The sequence below is a fragment of the Lethenteron reissneri genome, chromosome 6 (genome assembly GCF_015708825.2).
Source record: "Lethenteron reissneri isolate LAM-NWPU_2019-01 chromosome 6, ASM1570882v1, whole genome shotgun sequence".
Taxonomy (NCBI): domain Eukaryota; kingdom Metazoa; phylum Chordata; class Hyperoartia; order Petromyzontiformes; family Petromyzontidae; genus Lethenteron; species Lethenteron reissneri.
In genome coordinates, this window is record NC_083784.1 from 7,903,544 (window position 1) to 7,926,757 (window position 23,214).

The 23,214-nt window shown below is 45.1% G+C and overlaps 1 protein-coding gene across 2 annotated transcripts in view; it reads left to right on the forward strand.

Annotated features, from left to right (window-relative positions):
- LOC133354507 (chloride intracellular channel protein 5-like) overlaps window positions 1-22,527 on the forward strand; it is a 91,418-nt gene extending 68,891 nt beyond the window's left edge. For both annotated transcript variants that reach the window (XM_061571400.1, XM_061571410.1), the window contains exons 3-6: window positions 11,221-11,346; window positions 15,521-15,627; window positions 17,759-17,940; window positions 19,409-22,527. In XM_061571400.1, the coding sequence (XP_061427384.1) occupies window positions 11,221-11,346; window positions 15,521-15,627; window positions 17,759-17,940; window positions 19,409-19,570 (577 nt within the window). In that variant the 3' untranslated portion in view covers window positions 19,571-22,527. The remainder of the gene's footprint in view (window positions 1-11,220; window positions 11,347-15,520; window positions 15,628-17,758; window positions 17,941-19,408) is intronic.
- Window positions 22,528-23,214: the final 687 nt, after the last annotated feature.

A 23,214-nucleotide genomic window follows, 5' to 3' on the forward strand; every position in this document is an offset into this window, starting at 1 on the left:
TCGTCCTGTTTGTCCAACATAACATTTTCCACACGTGCAGTTAATTCTGTACACACCTTCTGTTGATAGCTTCGGTAATACATCTGTTGTACCAGATATTAATTTCCGTATTGTATGTACCGTGCCAAATCTGACTCGGATGTTTTGTTTTTCCAAACATCTGGCTAGTTTATCAGTTACTCCTGCAATGTACGGTATTTTGATCGTTTTCATTACTTGGGTCATTTCAATGCTCTTGTCATTTGATTTGGTTTTGGTAGTCAATGCCATGTTGATTTGTGCATCATTGTAACCGTTCATTTGCAGCACTTCTTTAAGAAGATCAGTTCCACTTCTCAGACTGTCACCATCTGACACTTCCTTAGCTCGATGAATGCACGTCTTGATAAGAGCAGATAAGCGTCAGTATGCGTTTTCCTTCGGTAAACACTGTGTGTTTTTTTACTATTTCGACCCCGTCCGAGCAGAATATCCAAAAATGGTAGAGTTCTGTCAGCTTCCACTTCCATGGTGAACTGGATGAATGGGGTTTGCGAGTTGAGATGATTTAGAAATGCGTTCAGTGTATCTTTGCCGTGTGGCCAGACCAACAATGTGTCATCCACATATCTAAACCAAGCAGATGGTTTTAGTGTGCTTGAAGCTATTGCTTTTTAAATCCTTTATATTAAGTTCGCTTGCTTGCTTGCTTGCGTGCTTGCGTGCTTGCTTGCTTGCTTACGACCGTGCAAATCTTTCTGTCGTTTTTTAACCCACTTCCCGTGATCCAATCGAGCTGACATTTTCCACACAGACTCGTGCGTGACAATTAATTTTCGTGAAAATTTTTTTCCAAAATTTTACACTGTTTAGGGGGAAAAAAATGTAATTACCAATTGCTTAATGCTGGCAGACAATCATTTGACCCATAGGTGTCAGCCATCTCAAGCCAGAGAACGAGAGGACTCTAGCCGCCACGCATATAAAGGATTTAGAGTGAAAAACTTTGTTTTTACGGGTAAATTTTTTTCAAAATCTTCCATGTACAAATTCGCTATCACAGGAAACAAAGGAGAGCCCATTGCTGCTCCTTTCTTTTGTTTATAGAAGTCACCTTGCTACAAGAAGTAGGTGTTCTTTAGACAGTGTTCAACTAGTCTTGGGATATCTTTGGCTAAACCTTTGTTCATTACCAGTGTCGGTAATTTAATTGACTCGTTGACCGGAACCCTCGTGAACAGAGAAGTCGCATAAAAATTTACGAGAATATGATTAAGGTTAAGCCTAATATCTTTAATTATATTTACGAGATGTTCATGGTTTTTGATGAACGAAGAGGTCCTACCGATGTAGGGCTGTATTTTTATTCATTACGTATTGTGCTAATTAGTACGTGGCAGAGCCTATTGTACTATGGGTCTTAATGGGACGTCAGGTTTGTGAATTGTTGGTAGTCTTGGTGGTTTTGATGCCCTTGGTTTGATCAGGTATTGCTCTTCCTTGGGAATTGATGACTTGGCAATGATTGCCGTTGTTTTACATTGCAAGGTGCTGGTTGGGTCTGGTTTAATTTTAAGGTAGGTACCTTCATCGAGTAAATCTATTATCGTAATCCTCACGGGGCATCACAACAGTCGATCGGCCCTTATCAGCAGCAATAATTTTTATATCTTTATTTGCTCTCAATTCTCTGAAGGCTTTTGCTTCACTGAAGTTAATATTTGTTTTTTGACAATTTGCTGTTCTCAATAAGTTTGGCAACCTCGTGCCGAGTCATCTCAGCTTTATTATGGGGGAGATGTCTAACTGCTGATTCCACTTCAGAAATTATCTCATCGACAGGGATTGTACGTGGGGCAACAACCTTTAGACGGGCCTGAAACCATATCGCTGGATAATTCAAAGTTAGTCATGTTGATAACCGTTTGGTTTATAAAATTTTCATTTTTAGTTGAGAGTTGTTTGTTAGTCAGTCTAGCAAATGTGTTAATTTGGGAAGTGTTAGTTTTATTAAATACATTATCAGCTGATTGCTGTGTAATTGTATCGATTTTATTCCAGTGATTTGTAGAGCCCCTCTTCCTCAGTTGTAATTACTGGCGAAACGTCGTACTCAGATTGTAAATGTTGTGGCTTGGCTCTCCAACACACCGGTGTGCTGTACTAGTGACGAATTGGCACGTTCTGTTTACGTGACAACCCTTACTAGTTGGCTGTGTCGGGTGGTGGTGGGTATTAACGACGCATTTATATATTTATGCGATCTAACCCAAAAAAAAACATATTAAGGATGATTTTGGTCGCGAAAGCCTACGCGTTAAACCAACTCGATACATTTGTCATGAACGCTGCCTTAAAAATGAAACAATAAATCATACAATAAGCTTATTCATTTTCAATGTAAAGCCACAGTGTTACTGAGGAATGTGTGTTGAGTTTTATTGTTAAGTGTTTATTGTGATTGGTGCTTGTGCAATGTATCACCCAAACGATGCGCTTAAATAATTGCTTTACTCTACAACACACCGGTGTGCTGAACTAGCAACGAATTGGAATGTGTTGTGCACGTGACAAACCTTAATCATTGGCTTTGTCGGGTGGTGGCGGGTTTAACGACACATTCATATTTACGCGAAAGCCTACGTGTTAAACTAAATAATAGCTCAATTTTGATTTAAAGCTTTCGTGACTGCAGGGATTCATATTCTTGGTTATTTCGGTAAAGCCACGTAGAAGGGAAATAATACAATATATATTTATGAAACAATAAAATTCTCACGACGTTTCGACTGCAACGTAAGCAATCATCATCAGGTGTGAAATGATGATGATTGCTTGTGTTGCAGTCGAAACGTCGTGATAATTTTATTGTTTTATATATATATTCACTTCTACGTGACTTTACCGAAAGAAACAAGAATATAAATAATAGCTGTTGGAATTTTTATTTTTTATGTGTTGCCTGTAATTATCAGAGGACTCTTTACATTGCGGAGCCCTAAAGAGACCTGGTTTTCAGCGAGAAGCACTTGATGTGTGAGCATTGTTACGCGGTGTGCGATAATTCAGCAGTGGGAACTAGGTCATGCGATGATTTATGAATGTGGGCCTACTTGTAAAATTCCTCATTTAATGATCACTGTCAATTATCACAAAGATGGCAAGGGATGGTCTCCAGCATTTTTGTTTTAGTTTTAGCCAAACAAATGAACCGAGTGAGGTCGGCCATTTGTCGGCCCCCAGTGTGGAATGCATTAATTAGTGCCTCAATCAGCGTGACAATTAGAATAACAAGTTTGTGTAAATTAGTGCATTTCGGCGTCCGTGGTCCCATCGTGCAGTTACTCGGAGTTCAGCAACGTTCCATAATCCCGCAGCGTGGCACGATCGGCCCCTGACGCTGAAATTTCGCTGCCTCTGTGCAATTCCACTCCGCGGTCGCCCCCCTCACCCCCCCCCCGAGTGACACCACACAAAGGGCAGCTCAATAGCCTCGCGTTCAGCGTGCTCGCCACCGGGACACTACTGCCGACTCATCGGTCCTATTCTGACAGCAGTCCGGTAGTTTCAGCGCACAGTTGTTTACTGCGATGTGGACGACCAAGACCCCCGTGATATGCATCACAATCGTGATCTCCGGATTATAAAACGCCACGGGATGTGAGACGCACAACAACGTTTTGGGCGCTTAAAAAAAAAATACGTTTACGAACCTGGGGAAGACAGCATCGCTACAGACCGTCACCTTCACGCAGCGTCAAGTTCAAGTTCATTTATTAGGTATAGCCCTGTGAGCCATTCGGCTCTTGAATCGGGTGCAACCGCAACAAACAAAAAACAAAAACATGAACAAGAAAACATCTTAAAGTGACTATGTGCAAACAGAAAATCCAAGAAAAGACAGCAAAATATTGCAGAAAAAGCACCGTACACTAACACTGCAAAAATACCAGTGGGATGCAAGTCAAACAACAACAACAACAACCACAAGACAACTTAGATTAAGGCCATCAGTCTAACTCTGTACTACAACAAACAAACATGGCCAAACCAAAAAACTTTTCGAAAATCACCAAAATAAAGCCATGAAAGCAATGAAACAGTGATCATAGGAACTGTGACCGAATTTTCACAATAAACGACTTAAACAACATGTACCACCACGGGGAAAGAGAGACATAATCAAGAATATAATTCCGAACAATAAGATTAAAACAAATCTTCTGGGAAACAATGTATTGCTATGGTGAGCCATCTTTTGGAAGGTGATTATGAACACGCAGCGTTGAAATTAGGAAAGAGAAACGTGTTCAGGATCACTCTTCTTTCCGATATTAGGAAGCCATTGGAGCTATTCACTTTTAAATCAGAATCTAGATTGAACACTCATTTCTTTACATCAGCTTTTTGTGATTAGTTTTTTGTCCATCCCCCGTACATCCGATTAGCACGGTAGGCTACATACAGTGCGAAAGAAGTTCAACATACATATGTAGCGTATCTAACGGAGACACACACTTTAACTTGGAGGCAACACGTTTATAGAACAACCCCAACAGAGTAACTACATAACACACAACGATAGTTAACTAGACCCCAACAGGGTAACTACATAACCGGGTCAGGCCAGGAACGTCCTGCCTGACCCACGATGCCAAACGTGACGACCGAAGACCGAAGATCGAGGAGACATAGCATGGCGGGCTGATTCCAGAAGACAGCCGCGATCGCTCTCGGGACTTCCCTTTTATACCGCCGAGCGTGGCCTCGCTCCGCCTTTGGTCACGCCCCCTTCTGGCTCTTACCAGGAGGTTCTCGACCAAGCACCACGTGTCCCTCGAGCCCCCTTTTGGGCCCCCTCGCTACCCTGTCCCGGTCACGTGCCCTCTTCTGGTTCACCCAGACTGTCACGTCGTTACTTGCCCTCTCTCTGACCGTCACCAGAACCATGCCCCCTAGGGCGCACTTTCATGCCATACCAACTCTGGTGCCAGAGAGAGACTCAAGACGCACAGTTCCAATCTTGTGGCAGCAGCTGGCGCTAAGCGCAATAGTGACTCCATTTACGTCACTACACATACATTCTGAACATTTAGATTTAAACAAATCTTCTAGATAATATATTAATATGGAGACCCATCTTTTGGAAGATGGCTTTGAACACGCAGCATCAACATGGGTAACACGAATGTCATCACATGCATCAACTCCACTGGATAGCAATGGCAAAAACGGCACTGTTCTCTCCACTTGAAGTGTTGGAGCAAGCCTACGTCCTTACCAACGGAATAGTGTTTTGAGTTTACGGTTACGTGGATGGTCCCGTTTAGCCAGATGCCTGGCTATTTTTTACATTAGATCCTCAGTGCTTGAGCACAGCAGCAGTAGCAGCAGCAGCAGCAGCAACAAAAACAAAAATCACCAATATTGCTGAGAACGAGTTACGGGGGATCCTTAAGGAACGTTGCACAACAAACGAGGTCTTTAAAGTTGAATCGTAAAAAAAATTCAAACAATACCGTGCCAGAAAAGGTTAGGTACAGATGCAAGAAAGCTGTGTTTTGGTTGATTAGTGACATAACGAGGGAGAGTGAAGAAAGGGAACCGAGTTCTAGGGAGAGTATGCAATGTAACCGTTTACAGCCCAATATCTCAGTGCCGAAAAATTACCTGCAAAGTTCTCAGTTGGGACCACACAGAGCAAGTGTTACCCCCTGCGACGGAAACTTGGCCGGACCCTCCAAGCGTGACTGCGGAGCGTGAAACCTGGTGAGGCTTTCCTGAGTAAGCTGTAGTGAGTCCAACTGAGTCACAGACGTTATCTTGGGAGCACTACAAAACAATAAATGCATCATAATAATGCCCCTTGCAGGGTGTAACTGTCTTTTCAGGGCTCTTAAAGATTACAGTATCGATTTCCTGGCCTTACAGAACCAACAATTGAGCATGTGTATGTATGTTGAACTTTCGATTTAAAGCTTTCGTGACTGCAGGGATTCATCTTCTTGGTTCTTTCGGTAAAGTCACGTAGAAGGGAAACAATAAAAGAATAAAAATAAAACATAATAAAATAATTCTCACGACGTTTCGGCCACAACGCAAGCAGCCGTCCTCAGGTGTCCTCAGGTGAAGAACAGGTCTGTCGGAAAGACAGCATCTGAATCCATTCAGACCTGAGGACGGCTGCTTGCGCTGTGGCCGAAACGTCGTGAGAATAATTTTATTATGTTTTATTTTTATTATTTTATTATGTTGAACTTCTTTCGCACCGTATGTAGCCAGCCGTGTTCATCGGAGGTGATATAGTGACCCACTGTGAACTCTGGACATGCAATCGAGGCATTGGAGCAATGCCGCCACACACATCAGCTGAAGACGTTTTCTGGATATAAGCTCATCTGGGCATGAATAGCCGCCTTATTGGTTGCTTATTCATCCAGCCGTTTGCAAAAGGAGAGAGAAAAAATACAATCTCATAATGATATAACGCGTGGTAAACAGCTGTAGGAAATGTAAAAAATAATTACGGTCACTAGGTTACCGAGATATTCAGAGCGGCCTTGCAATAAGGATATCGAATCTCCGTGGGGAACGATGAAAGGAAGATGATTGCGCCATCCACACAGCCTCTACTGCCCCCTTGGATTGATCTAATACACCGAGCATTCAATTAGCGCGCGTTTCAAAACTGACGCTTCCCCTCGTGCCATATACGAAAGAAGGGAGACACGATCCAAAAAATAAAGTTAGTTTGAACATATTCTTGGTTTTTTCGGTAAAGTCACGTAGAAGGGAAATAATAAAATAAGAAATATAAAACATTATCAAATTCTCAGGACGTTTCGGCCACAACGCAAGCAGCCATTCTCAGGTGAAGAAACAGAGCTGTCGGAAAGACAGCGTCTGAATGAACACTGCTAAGCTTGGCAGCAGTATTTTAAGCTGGGTGGAAGGAGGAGAGAGCCTTGACAAAGTAAATACGCTGCCAAGCTTAGCAGTGTTCACTAAGACGCTGTCTTTCCGACAGCTCTGTTTCTTCACCTGAGGACGGCTGCTTGCGTTGTGGCCGAAACGTCGTGAGAATTTTATACATTACGTTTTATTTTTATTATTTTATTATTTCCCTTCTACGTGACTTTACCGAAAGAACCAAGAATATGAATCCCTGCAGTCACGAAAGCTTTAAATCGAAATTTAGTTTTAACACTTCGCCTTTCGCGACCGATTGTACGATTCATTACTTGATTTTTTGCGTCGGATTGCATAAGTAATTGCATGTCTTAAACCTCACCCCTTCTCACAATTCAAAAATTCTGGCGACGATGCTGGTTGTAACTGCCAGTGAAACATTGTACCAAATTGTTAAATGTGTGGATTGCTCTGCAACATGACACACTGGGGAGTGCTGAAGCAGTAACAACTTGGCCACGTTTGTTCAAGTAACAACTTTATACTGGTAGGAACCTCCTGGTTACACCAGCCCACAGTGGATTATTGTATCTGTCCGTCCGTCGTGCATCCAAAAATGGGACGGGTGGGGCTGGGTGGGGAGGGGCTGGTCACCCCGTGGTGCCCTTATAAAACTCAACGTTTAACCTACTCACGCCGGCTTGTGCCCGCCCTCACAGTCGGGCATATTTGCGGAATACACCACGCCGCCGTTGACCCTGGCCATTGACCGAGCAACCCAACGTTCCTACCAGCTCCCTCCACAGGAATGTGTTTAATTGGGCTGTGTCAGCTGGTGGAGAGTGCATGACACATGTTTTAATTACGCAATCTGTCTCAGAAAACTGTTATAAATGAGAGTCCTCTAGAGTGCATAGTACAATAAGTGTGTTTACGATGTTGGTAGATTGTATTGTGAAGCGATACATGTACAGTCTGTTCTCCTCTAACGCCGCATTTTTATCATGCGGATTGATTGATAACGCGATGGATGTATTAGGGAATACATTTTTGATAACACGGATGTGAATTGGATATATATGGCATGAGTAGGAATAAGCGGTTGTACGGCTGCCTCGGCGTAGCATCACGCAAGGCAGTGGGATGCTGCTGGATGCTTCTAGATGCTACTCACGCGCCTCAGTCTCTGTTCAGCCTGCGTAGGCATCGTACGTGTTGTCGCGGGCTCTGCTTTACCCTACATTACATATTATTCATTATCACGCGATTTTTCCATAATGCGGTGTTCTTCAGGAATGCAACTACTGCGTTAAAGGAGAAGAAACTGCATTTTGATTATTTTTCATCTGAAACACACTGAGATTGACCCCCTTTCCATTACCCCTTGGGTGATGGGGGTAGTGTTTTATGGGCTCATTGCTGCGTGCACAAGCGGCTACTTATTATGGATTGACGCAATCGCCTATCGTCAACACAGAGAAATCTATTTTGTAGCGGTGGCCCATGCGTCGCGAATGGAAAACACCAGCAACATAAGAGCCTGTGTTGACAGAAGACTGACATTTCATGGAGGCTCACTTTCCATTGGCAGTGTGAACTGCAGCTATCTTCGATGTGTGTGGCAGTGGGGAGCGGTGGAGCAGTGGTTGGTGCACTGCGCTAAGAACCCTGGTTTCAACTGCTGGCAGTCGACAACAGTTAGGTCAAATAGCTGCCTACGACAGGTCCCACACCTCTGATGAGCACAGTTGGTTTCGTACGGTGCAAAAGAAATTCAACATGCATACGTACGCTCATGCAGTGGACTGACAGTGGCCACACATAAGTGTGCGTTTAAACGCTGTATCCATAAACGTATGTGGAGGGTTTGATGGGTGGACTGTGGTGGGCGTATGGGTTTCCTGGAATCAAAGTAACATCCGTGGCATTTGGTATTAGAGGTGATGTGTGTGCCCCACTGTGCTCGCAGCATATTTGTGGGGGCGTTGTGCGCTTTCCTGAGGAAACGCTCGCGTCACCTTTGCTGACCCCTGTGCGGTTAGTTGGCAGGCGTGCTCACGACACCGCTCGATCTACTCTTGTTGACCACACGTCGCATGAGTTCGCGCGTACGGATGTGCGCACCGCGTGGGGTTGATTTTTCTCCTCGGTATTCCAAGCGCTACCCAGTCGCTATGATTTGATTTAATGACTAGCACGGTTGGCTACGTAGGGTGTGAAAGAAGTTCAACATACATACATAATGTCGTAGTCGTTTTAAAAACATGATGTGACACTACAGTAAGAGAACGTGGTAATTTATTTTCAACACGCGGGCTTTCGAAACCAAATTGATCCACGATTGATATTTGGGTCCGATTTCGCGGGTAAAACGCGTGTGTGGGCGCACATTGATGACGTCACACTACCTATTTAAGCCCCGCGACTGGAGGACATTTTCAATAATCTGACAACAAACCCGTGGTGCTGAAGCAGTCATAAACTGACACGTGTATTCACGTGACAATTTTATTAATTGGCTGCGTCGGGTCGAGGATCTGAACCAAAAATCTATTATGAATCATGGTAATTGATCGATTTTGAAAGCCCAGCGGTCCGTTTGTCCGTCGACTAAATTATAAGAGCCTTTCAGAAGGCCTGAGTTACAAAGTTATAGAAAGTGGACCCCCTTACATACAATAGTCAACAGTATCTGTAGGCATATATGGCTACACACCCTGCATACAACAGTCAATAATATATACTATCTACTGACTCTATGCCTACACACCCTACATACAATAGTCAATTGTATATGTAGGCATACATGCCTAGACCCTCTACATACAAGTCAGTAGTATCTACTATCTACTGACTATATATGCCTACACACACTACATACAATAGTCAGTAGTATCTACTGACTATTATATGCCTACACACCTTGCATACAATAGGGTCAGTAGTATTTACTATCTACTGCCTCTATATATGCCTACATACACAAGTCAGTATTATCTACTATCTACTGACTATTATATGGCTACACACCCTACATATGTAGTGTGGTTCAAGAAGACTTGGACGACGTAGTTGGAGGCACACTTATTTATTAAGTACCAAGTACAGAACAGGCCGGGATGTACAACACTGGAAGGGGTATCAGCCCCTTCACCCGTCTAACTGGGAGGTCAACTCTCTAGGTCACAGCTAGCCTACTCCTAGGTCCTCCACTACCGGGCTAGGGGAGGCTAGCTAACCCAGCCCTGGTTAAGCTGGGATTACGGCACACTGAGTCCCCAGACCGGCTCTGACAAGAGCATCGGCTCTGGGCTCTCGGGGCCACGCCACTGGCTCGCCCTGGTCGGCCCTGAGAAGGACAGCGATCCAGGGGAGTCCCAGGGCCTATCTAGCAGATCTTCTTTCTTCACTGATTAAAGCTGAACACACACTGCCCCGAGCCCTCCGGCTCACCGCCTTATATAGCAACTCCCCCCCTGAGGGGTGGGGCCGCGGGGGATCCCAGCTCCGTGTCAGCCCCCCAGGCTGAACGGTGCGGACGTCGCTGTAAGCACCTCCTCGCGTACAGACATAGCCACGCCCAGTGTGTTTGTTTCCCATCCGTAACAACTCTACAACACCCCCTCTGTAACACCTCTACACATGCACTAGTCAGTAGTATCTGCACACATGGGGGGGGGGGGAAGAGGACATCAGTGGGGGCGATGGGCGAGGTGCGTAGCGCTGAGAAGCCCTCTGCGGGAGCTAGAATAAGGCGGCCATAGGCCTCCGAAATTCTAGTTTGTTTAAGTGAGAGAAGCATTGCTGTATCACAAGGTGTACTTTGCAGGAGATCACTGTATCGGGTGTTTTTATGAAGTACAATTTCAGTCCATCGGTGTACCGGAGGAAATCGGAGTGTCTGGGGAAAACAAACTTACGTACAAGGGACACCACTCAAAGTTTGTGAAGATGGATCATGAAACATGTTGTTTGTACTACCTCCTCAAAGTACCAGTGTGATCCCACTCACCTTGGTGGGTGTCTTTGGCACATCGATACAGAACTCACATTCCCATCTGATGCATCATTTCGCCTGGCCTACTGCGCTCTGGATTACGCTGATGAATTACCACTCTCTCTTAAAAACAACTGGATATGAATGCACATGGCAAGGACTCACAATGTCCGAGTAATCATGGAACATTGGAACAACATTGCGCCGACATTGTTCCAATGGTCCCAGCCACATGCCAACCAACCATTGGCCCAGCGTCGCATGTTTACCGGGGCGTCCTTGCGTTCAATCGTTCGTAAGTCTGACACACTCTACTTGTGGGAATGTTGTCACAGGAAGCCACCGGAACTACAGAACCTGGCACCTGGCACGCACCCTCCGTTCCTGACGTTCAACGGCGAAGTGAAGACCGACGTGAACAAGATTGAGGAGTTCCTGGAGGAGCAGCTCTCACCCCCAAAGTACAACTTTGTCACGGCTTTGTCACGGCGTTTGCGCATGTTGTGCCACAGCATTATACTGTGTACACAACACAATGCACATTCCATATCGTACATCGCATTATAGTGTCTTCCAACACAGTGTGTATGGTGCTTTGTGTTGCACTGTGCATTGCAATGTATTAAGATACAATTATTACAGTGGTCCCTCTGTTAACGATATAAATTTATTCCAGTAAAACCATCGTTAATTGAAATTACCGTTAATCAAATATAGAAAATCCGTGCTAAATGCTTAATTTGTTCCAAAACGATCGGAAGTTTACCTTTTTCACCATAAAAACAGTTTATATTTAGACACACAACTTTAATAAATGTTACAAGAACATATTAAAGCATTAATATTGATAGAAAAATGGATAATTAATTAATAAATTGATAACACAATTGCGCAGCACTTTTTCAAAAATGTTCAAAAGAAAATTAAGGAGGTTCTCCTTACTGAAGCGTGAACATATGCACTATTTAACAAGTACATAACCACACAGGTTACAAATGCAATGCACATTGTACAGGGTGGTGTTTTGTGACCCCCCCCTCCCATTTAGTTCTGTAAAACGTAATTAAAGGCCGACTGAAACCGAAAGTAAAAAATTTACTTTCAGCCAAAACCGAAAGTTTAACTACACTTTCGACCGAGACCGAAACAGAAAGGGAAATAACCAAAGTTACCAAACACAAGATTTATGAAATATGTCATGATCCATAGCTACTTTAATTAAAAATAAATCTAGAACTAATCATTCAGAGCCTGTAGTAAGAGTCGCTAAATATCAAATCTTTGTGTGTTACTTACTTAGTAATTATATTCAAACAAACGGATGTTGTAGGTAAAAAAATCTAAGAGTAAGAAACAACAGTTTTTCCACATTCAGCCAGATGGCCTGCCGGCTGTTGACCGGTCGTATATACATTAGCAGACCGTGGTTGCGGCTGTAACCTCGCTCCCAAGCTGCTGCTGCTGACGTGTGTGTGTTTGCAGCCTATCGCATAGGATTGCCTAGCGCCGACTGACCAGCCGATAGGCAGAGTGATAGACATAGCACTCGCATTATATTCTCAAAATAGATGTTCGGTTGACGAATGACGACCGAAAGTCAATATCAGTTTCGGCCCAAACCGAAACCAGACCGAAAGTAAAACATTTACTTTTGGCCGAAACCGAAAGTACACCGAAAGTCAACCAAATCCTCAATCACATCAATTCCATACACCCAGCCATCAAATTCGCCATGGAGGTGGAAAAGGATGGCAAGTTACCATTCTTGGATGTTTTAATCGAAAAGAGACCAGATGGCTCAATAGGACACTGTTTACAGGAAAGCCACCCATATGGATGCCTACCTAAAACCTGACTCCCGCCACCATCCATCCCAGAAGAATTCCCTCAATAATACTCTACACCATAGAGCTCGATGTATTTCCGACCATCATCATCTAGCTAGTGAACTGGAATACGTTTACCAAGCCCTCAAGATGAATGGATATTCAGACCACACAATCCATAAAGCTATCACCCCAACCGTTGGGAAAGAACCATCTGAGGACCCAATCAAAACCATCACCTTGCCATACATAGCTGGGGTCACCAAAAAGATTTCCAAAATCATGAGCAAACACAAGATCCAGGTTCGATTTAACACAGTACATAAAATGTGTGATCTGATCCCATCTGTGAAGGATGTGATCCCTGACGTGCAATACCCCGGTGTCTAGAAACTAAGCTGTGTCTGCGGCAGTAGTTACATTGGGGAAACTAAGCGACATGTCTCGGACCGTGTTCGTGAACATGAGGCAGATCTGAAACACGGTAGGACCAATACATCGGCCGTAGCTGATCATTGTTTTAATGCAGTGGGCTCACACGAAATTGATTTCTCTAAGACAAAGGTACTTTGCAAACCCACTGGCTATCAACAAAGATTCGTTCATGAAGCCATCCATATATATAGACACAGACACAATTTCAACCGAGAAGATGGATACAAACTGAGCAATCATTAGAAGGACGTTATTGACCAGTTTAAGTCATAACTGCCTGTGATGTTCCCATCCTACCACCTTCCGATGTTAGTTGTTATTTTCGGCTCTGATTTTTTACATTAACAGATTAAATTGGTCCAACACCATGTGAGACTAGGCTCTAAGGAAAGCTGTCTCGGGTGTGGACCAATCAACTTCAAGGACAGTGCATACATTATCAGAGTTATGTTTTTTGTTTGCATTATGACTGCAGGTATTGTCGTCTATGCAAACATGACTCCTCGTAAAAAAGGTGTCAGTTTTGTTGCCAGATAAAAGGGTAAAAACCCAATTATCAGATTAAATTTCTCACACTAACACAGCCACCTCGCGCACCATCCTCACGGTTGCTGCTCAGCGATCTCCCATTAACATGCTAATCACTCACATTAACATGCAAATTTTTAACTGGCAGCCCTTTGATTGGTGGAAAACCCACCACCGCCGCAGTCGCTGCCCACCACCTACATTAACATTGGCTGCTGACATTTGGGCTATGTCCATTTCAAACCCTTATAAACAGTTGTCTTTAGAAGCTAAGCTCCCTTTTCCTGATGATGACCGCTTATGTTGCGATCGAAACGTCATAGTTTTTTGTGATTTTCTTTGAACCTATCTACGTGACTTTACCGAAAGATCCCAAAGAATAACAATGTACAATGCTTTGTAATATAATATATTTTATAATCCAATTATACTAATATACCATGAATTAGGAAAGTAATTTTAATTATAATAAATATATAAGGCAACTATTCTTTCTTATATCTGAATCAAAACAATCTTTACCAATGAAGTAATGAAGTCGCCATCCTCCATCCTCGGTCTCCACGTGTGGACCAGGCAGCACGTTGGCTGTCCGGGTCCGGTGACAGAAGAGCCACAAGTATTAGCGTAGTTAGCCGTGGTGGTCACCACCCTATGTTACAATCCTGTTAAAGAGTTACCCGTTGTGTTGCCTCCGAGTACAAGGCTGCGTCTAATTCACGCACTACACTTTCATTCACATTGCAATGTATTCAGTTATGATACAATACATATTGCAGTGTAGCACAATACAAAGTGCATACAATATAATGTATACTCGTTGGTTCTTTCAGTAAAGTCACGTTATACCTACGTGACTTTACCGAAAGAACCAAAGAGTATGGATTCCTGCAGTCACGAAAGCTTCAAATTAAGAATATAATGTATATTGTAGCACAATACAATGTGCATACAATATAATTTATATTGTAGCACAATACAATATTACAATACAACATTGTGCTAATTCTAGATTTGAAGTTTTCGTGACTGCAAGGATTCATACTCTTTGGTTTTTTCGGTAAAGTCACGTAGGTAAAAAACTTAAAATCAAATAAATCACGACGTTTCGGGCGCAACACAAGCGTCCTTCTTCAGGTGGGGACAACTTAGCGAAAGCACACTACAATGATATGATACAATACAATGCGGATTCACTGAGCGTCTAAATGCAACCCCATCTCAAGGCACTGCACAGAAACGTCAAGCATTCAACGCTGCGTGCAGTGCAGAGTGCGACATTGTTGAGTTATAGTAATAGGTTTTTACCCTTTTATCTGGTACAAAAACTGACACCTTTATACAAGGGATCATGTTTGCAATAACCACAACACAAGCAGTCAAAATGCAAAGGCATCATCTGGTCTGACACCAATGGAGACTAGGCTCTAAGAAAAGCTGTCTCGGGTGTGGACCAATCAACTTCAAGGACAGTGCATATCATTATCATCATTAGAGTTGTTTCTTTTTGTTTGCATTTTGACTGCTTGTGTTGTGGTTATTGCAAACATGATCCCTTGTATAAAGGTGTCAGTTTTTGTACCAGATAAAAGGGTAAAAACCTATTACTATATTTTGATACTGGTAAAGGAGGTCTCACAGTGTAAATTGTTGAGTTACGCCGCGGTATCATCGGGCGCGCTTTCAATGAGGGTGGCCGCGAAATGCCAGTACCACGATGTACCGTACGATGCAAGGTCCCGCGGTAATTGTATCAGTTTGCTCATGCCATTATCATTGAAGGGGCACTGCATCACCGATGTCTGCTCGTTGTCTCTCTCCGTGCGGTGGATTGCTACTCTGGCAGTTACGTGCGGCTGGCGGCCAGGCACCGGGAGTCGAACCTGGCGGGAAACGATATCTTTGCCAAGTTCTCGGCCTACATCAAGAACGCCAAGAAGGAGGCCAATGACAGTACGTAACGGAGCATCTAAATCCGCAGATGAGTGAACGCCTGTGCGTGCATTGGTGCCGCAACTCTCACGAACCTCAGCACACCCATCAAACGACGCTGGCTAAATATTATTATGCTACATATATAGTTTTGGTGATCTGTGCCTAACGCCTGACACTCCGTACGCTGTGTGTAACGTTGAATGTCTTTTTAATGAAGGGCTTATTATTAAAATTGTAACTAATTATTAGTTTCATATTCTTGGTTCTTTCGGTAAAGTCATTATTATGTTGAATTTTTATTATTTTATTATTTCCCTTCTACGTGACTTTACCGAAATAACCAAGAATATGAATCCCTGCAGTCACGAAAGCTTTAAATCGAAAATTATTAGTTTGTTACAAGGACAAAGTTTATACCAATGATAGCAAGTACACATCATTACATCAGAGGTGGGGGGGTACCTATATGACCTGCAACATCACTTCATAGAGGCCACGGTCATACGAGGCCGACCGCTTCAATTGCAGTGACATTAATCTGTCACTGCAATTAACATCTTAGCCGCACTAATCAGGTACCCGGTAACACTGTGTGTCTAAGTTTAGGCCGCTCTATCACTTATATCACTACAAGGGCATCTTGGAGTGATAGAAGTGACTGAAGTGTGTGGTTAATGTGTGGCTGCTCGCCAAAGGTATTTGACATTGCTATTGGACCCACAGCAATAAGGAAATGATTCACCACGCCATTAACAAACGAATAGAGAGTGATTATCGCAAGCAACCTTGCAAGTTCGAGTGTCTTTTTACGGCCACTGTTCGTTGCAATCGCCTACTTGCTCGTGGGAAGTCGTGTGTGTGTGTGGGGCAGGCCCGGACTGGCCAGAGGGCAGCAGTCCGGGCAAATGCCCGGTGGGCCGGTCCATTCGGAGGCCTGGCGGGCTGGTCTGTGTGGGGAAATTGCAAATGTGATCGGAGTACATTTTTTTTTATTAATGTTATTATGTCTAATGTGTCTGCTTCATTGCTGATTTACGCTCTCAGTTGGCATTAAGGCCCCATATTCAGCAGCTCAAAAGATCACTTCCTCACCGGCCCCATTTGGGTTTTGGACCCAGCCCCAAATGGGCCCAATGAGATCGCACGACAATTTGGGCCCTGCTGTGTTTACAAAATGCCAGGGACAATTTTTAGTCCCGGTCTGTCACTGGTGTTGGGGTAACATTAGCCTGCTGTTGATAGCTTAGTGAAGCCTCTCGAAGGCCGGGTTAAACGAGGGGGGAGGATCTTTCCGGTGATGGGAGTGTTCCAGCATCCTACAAATACTTTGTAGACAGTAAATTAATACGCTTAAATACATTCACTTTAATTAACATTTAGTGTTCAATAAATAAGAACCAAATGTTGACTTAACGCTTTAGTGACTGCAGGAATTCATACTCTTTTTGGTTCTTTCGGTAAAGTCACGTGGAGACAAAAATTATCAAATAAAATCACGACGTTTCGATCGCAACACAAGAAATCGTCTTCAGATGAAAAATACAGCAGGCGGACTGCTGAGGCAGGAAAATATTATATTTATTCCTGCCTCAGCAGTCCGCCTGCTGTATTTTTGTTGCGATCAAAACGTCATGATTTTGTATTATTTTATCATTTTTCTATCTACGTGACTTTACCGAAAGACCCAAAGAGTAATAACCAAATGCTAATAACTTTGCCAAATGTGTTTTTTTACAAAATGAATAACTCTGCAAACATCACTCAAGTTTAATCTGAGCAAATTATTAAATTATTAGTGTCAACTAGAGGGAAAAGTTTGAGGTTCCAGGTAAAAAGTAAAGTTGGATTTTTTTGGACTAATTAATATCTTAATTTATTGACACAATTATTGCCCATTAACAAGAGAGTACAAGGCCATCACAAGGAAACCATTCTGTAAACTGATGCAAACTGTGAAGTGATGGCCAGTGGGTGCCTCATGGCCACAGAGAGCCGCATCCTCCGATCCACAGCATAATGACGGCAAGTTCAGCATTCCGCTGCCATTTTTTCCCGAATTTTCATCAATTTTTCAGGGAGCCTTTCGCCAAGTCCGGCTTGCAGGGGTTTTAACCGCAGCGTCCGCCGCATGCTCCGTGTCCGCTGGCAGATCTCGAGAAGGCTCTGCTCAAGGCCTTCAAGAAGCTGGACGACTACCTGCTGTCGCCCCTTCCCGAAGAGATCGATGACTGCAGCATGGGGGATGACGGAATCTCCCCGCGCAAGTTCCTGGACGGCGATGAACTGACCCTCGCCGACTGCAACCTCCTGCCCAAGCTGCACATTGTCAAGGTGACAGTCCCAGTCACTTGGTGAACGTGGCAGTCACTTGGTGAACGTGGCAGTCCCAGTCACAGCTTTCAACTTCCATCAGGATGTCCTTTTTTGTTTACATGACAAACCTCACTAATTGGCTGTGTTGGGTGGTGGTGGTGGTGGGTTAACGACATATTTATAATTACGCGATCTAACCCCAAAAAACTCTTCATAACCCGTGTTGTGACACTAGTCCCAAGTGAAATCTGAACTTGGCCTCTTTGAAGTTATTCGTGACCATTAATGATGATGTAGCTGCTCACCACGAGATATAAATGCTCGTCTTATGGTGTTCTCTGGTCTGGCACCGGTGAGACTAGGCCATGAAGAAGGCCGTCTCTGGTGTAGGCCAATCAGTTTCAAAGACGATGCATGCATCATCATCAGGGCATGTTTTGTTTGCATGTTTTTGCCACAAGTCCGTGTGGTTAATGCAGACTTGATTAATTGCAAAAGGTTTCTATTTGGTGCTTGACCATCTTAACACCCCCTGTTTATTGCCAAAAAGGTAAAAAAACTATTTTTTTTATACCATTAATCCATTGGCGCTCATCCATCTGTCTCCCAGCCTGTATTGGAAAACAGGACAAATTGATCAAATGGTAGCCCAAAACTTGCCAACAAAAAAAAAGCGATAATGGTTGAGCCTTCTTGGCCAGCGTGATGATGCCACACGCGACACACACGCACCACACACGCACACACGCACCACACATGCACACCACATACACACCACACACACCACACACACGCACCACACACACGCACCACACACACACACACACCACACATACACACACACCACACACACCACACACACCACACACGCCACACACGCCACACACGCACCACACACACCACACACACCACACACACCACACACACACCACACACACCACAAACGCGAACCCGCGGTGACATCGTCTTGCCTAACTTTTGCCTCGGCCCACCGGCGACTTCGCACGTGACATTTAAAATTCTCATTTAAATGACTTCCAACGACGTGAGTGAATGCGTGCGTTGAGAAGCCATGACGCCAATATTCAATGGCGTTCCCCGTACGTTTTCCTCCATGTTCTATTCTTGCGTAGGGTCTTGTGGTCAGATGTCTGGGCAGCCACGGGAGGACTTCAGGAGCGAGTTTGTGCGGGTTGGCCATTCCTCTGTTGAAGTGGCGCAGACTACAGTGGTTTACTATCCCGCACGGTCCAAATATTCCCTTGCATGGCCACGATCGCACCGCTGTGGCTTGCGTCAAAATTTTCCATTCATGATGGAGATGGGCGCGTCGGCCTGTTGATGTTCTGACGCGGTTGATGGTTCCGCTGGTGCCTTCGAGGAGGAATGACGGAGCCAGGAGGTGCAAATGGCTTGTTTGCGTCTCAAAGGAGGTGTTCATAACAGAAGAGACTAAAACAAAACCTCGTTTTCTTTTGTGTCGCAGATTGTGGCGAAGAAATACCGGGACTTCGAGATCCCGGCCGAGATGACGGGCGTGTGGAAGTACCTGCGCGGTGCGTACGCGCGCGACGAGTTCACCAACACGTGCCCCGCCGACCGCGAGATCGAGCTGGCCTACGCGGACGTGGCCAAGCGGATGAGCTGAGCCGCCCCGGCGCCCGATCGAAGGCCCTCCCGGCAGCCCTCCCGGCAGCCCACGCGTAGCTCCCGGCAGCCTCGCGACGTACGCACCCACCACCTCGTTTCCCCCAGTGCCCCTCCACGCTCGGCTGCAAGTGGGCGAAGCTGTGCACCTCCCTGCAAACCCCCTGCTCCACCATCATCCACGTGGTGCCCCAGCACGCGCGATTCACCCGCTAGGGACGAATCTGACACCGGGGGGGCGCTGGTGGGGACGGTAGAGTGTGTTGTGTTGTGCGGGTTTCGGTAACATAGGGTGTGAAATGATATCTTTGCCAACTCTTTAATATGTACAGTATACATATATATGATGGGGCGGGGGGGGGGCTAAAACTAACAACGCATTTGATCTAACTATAGTTCGCCCGATAAGTCAATCAGTTGACCCCTTCAAGGTCACCATGTCGTTGTTTTCCACACGCGCTCGCGGGCGACAGCAGTCCCCGTGGACCGCGCTGCTCGTTGCGCTCGGCGCTTTGCCACGGCTCTGTGCAGCAGTCGCGGGAACGCGTGACATGATGTTTCAGGCAAGGGGCAGCACTGACGGCAGTGCGGGTCGGGGGGGGGGCTCCGCACGGTCTGGTAGTCGTGGGGACGCGTATCATTCACGCACGTTGCCGTCAGTCGAGTAGCGGCGGCGTGTCTGAACTATTCGCTAAACGTGTAGATCTCATCCGCCGACGCAATGATGCATGATCGTTATATTCATCGATAATAATTCGTTATCGCAACTTTGGACGTGGCAAACGGCCAACCCGCGACGCATAAATCACACGGCGGCGCCTCGCGCTCTCGTACGTAGCTGTTGTTACGAAGAATGGCCCATGCATGCCCCTTGCTTGCTCGCTCGCTCGCTGGCACGTTACGTCCACCCCGCGGCGGTGGCAGCCTCGTCCACCATGGTGGACTTTAGCCCGGACTCTGCCGGTGACTGGGTCCGACGAAGAACGTCCATGCGGGAGCACCCCCCTCTCTGTCCCGAGACCACCCCCCCCCCCCACTCCAATCCGCTGACCTTGCTTCTCATTCTCTGCCGCTAACTCATGACAATAATATTTCTTCCCCCAACCCCGGCCGCACCTCCGAGTAGCACGGTTGGCGACGTACGGCACAAAAGACGTTCAATATACGAACCTTTAGGTGCGGACATTGTATTCGCGCCGTCCTGAAAGTGCCAGGCTCTCACGGGGGTGCTGTGAGTTTAGTTTGCCGCTAAGGAGCAATGTTGCTGCTGTGTGATTTTACCCAATTATACACCGTGAGTGGGTGCGGTGCGGTGGGGGGGGGTCACCAATAAGAGTGGGCAATGCATTTAAATCGCCTTTCCCCACGTGGCGTTTTGCGCACACGCGTAGCGACCGTGAGCCCCACGCGCACGGTGGCAGATAGTGCGGAGTTCTTTGTGGTGGTGGTGGGGGGGGGGGTGCGCGGGTTGAGTTTGGCGGGTGCTTGCAAGTCGATTGCCGTGGTTCGTGTTTGGTGTGTGCATCTCTGCCGTGCGGGCTTCCAAAGCTTTGCCCGAAGGCCTCTGCGTTGGGCTCAGAGAGAGAGAGAGGCACGCTGGAACCCCGAGAGCAGGCGATACGAAAATTCAACACCGATATTTATTTTTAAAAATAATTATCCTTTAACGTTCCTGAAGATGAGCGTGCAAGCAAAGGGAATAAATATTTCTTCTTCTTAGCAGCAGCATCAGAGTTTAAATAAATAATATTTCCTTAATCTTGTTAATGTACGGTTGTTCAATCGGCAACATTACACTATTGAAAGTTAAAAAAAGAATTGCAAATAAATTGGCATCGGCCGTAGAATGTAAAAAAATGGCTTGCAGTTTACCACGACAGATTTTTTTGTTCATATTGCGAAAGTATTATTACGTTTTAAATACATTTAAAAAAAGTGTTTCTCATTGGCAATTGTACATATGCACCAGCGAACGCAAACGCCCTGTTTCTCAGAGCGGGCGTGAGAGTCGGGGGTCGCATGCACGGCTCCCATGTGCTGGCTTTGCGCTCTCAGTTCATCACTTCATCACTGGCTTGTTACAATATCCACAAACGGTAGCGCTGGGGTGATCATCGGCGAATGTTGATGAGCACCCCACCCTGGTAACAATCTGCACATGTGTTCTCTGTCTCTTCTCCACACACACGCATGTAACTTTGGCATAACAATGTAAAGAGTGTGGCTATGTTGTTTAGGACTATTTATGAATTATCTTTTTTTTTTCTTTTGGTTTCTCTGCATGGTAAACGAGACGCAGTTCACCATTAGTCGGCCCCTTTATGCTCTTGTAGCACCAGTACAATATCACGAGTTTGTTACGTCGGCAACGTTACGTCTGTATTTATGCTGAAAGTTTAATAAGCGCATTACCTAATGCGTATGCTTAGATCCTGTATAGAACCCACCATTTGAGTATTTTAGTTGGAATCCCCTATTCGCTCGTGGGAAGATGTGTGCGTGTGTGCGTGTGTGTGTGTGGGAGGTAACATTGTGGGGAGCGGTGGTGTAGCGGTTAGCGCACTGCGCTAGGAATCCGGCGACCCGAGTTCGATTACCGCTCACGGCCAACACCAGTGACGATTATCTGAACCGGTCTTGGGCCTCCCCTAGGTCTACTTAGCCTCTAATGAGTACCTGGTGCGATGTGTAAGCATCGCTACTTGGGAGACAAAGGCTGGTCGGGCGTGGTACTGGCCACCCAACCCCCTTGTGTGTCGTTCCGGCCTTCATAGGTGCTCGCTAACAGCACTTGCCCCAACAGTCTGTTAAAGGTATACGAGGGTGGGGGGATATTTGTCTTTGTCTAGGTCCTGTATGAACCCCACTATTAAGCATTTTCGTGCACAAAGGAATGTATCTCAGTTTGCTCTCCGAGTTTGATTTTTTTTATTTTAATTAAAGCGCAAATCGAGCTTTTGTACGTGGTTCATGGAAGCCGTCGCTTCCGCATGTGTTTGCGTGTCAAATGGGTAAGTCGTTTTCAGAATAGAAAATACGCTGCAATGCGCCGTTTTTATTTGAATTCGCTCGCTCGTTCATTTCTCAATCCGCTTGTCCCGGTGAGGGTCGCGGCGGCAGCTTGTTGAGTGGGACGGTGCAGATCTTCCTTTCCCTGGCGACAGACTCCAGCACTATTACACTTTACACTACACTATACACTACACTGCTACACTACTATACTATACACTACACTATACACTACTATACACTACACTATACACTACTATACACTACACTATACACTACTATACACTACACTATACACTACACTATACACTACTATACACTACTATACACTACACTATACACTACTATACACTACACTATACACTACACTATACACTACTATACACTGCACTATACACTACTATACACTACACTATACACTACTACACTATACACTACTATACACTACACTATACACTACACTATACACTACTATACACTGCACTATACACTACTATACACTACACTATACACTACACTATACACTACTATACACTACACTATACACTACACTATACACTACTATACACTACACTATACACTACACTATACACCACTATACACTACTATACACTACACTATACACTACTATACACT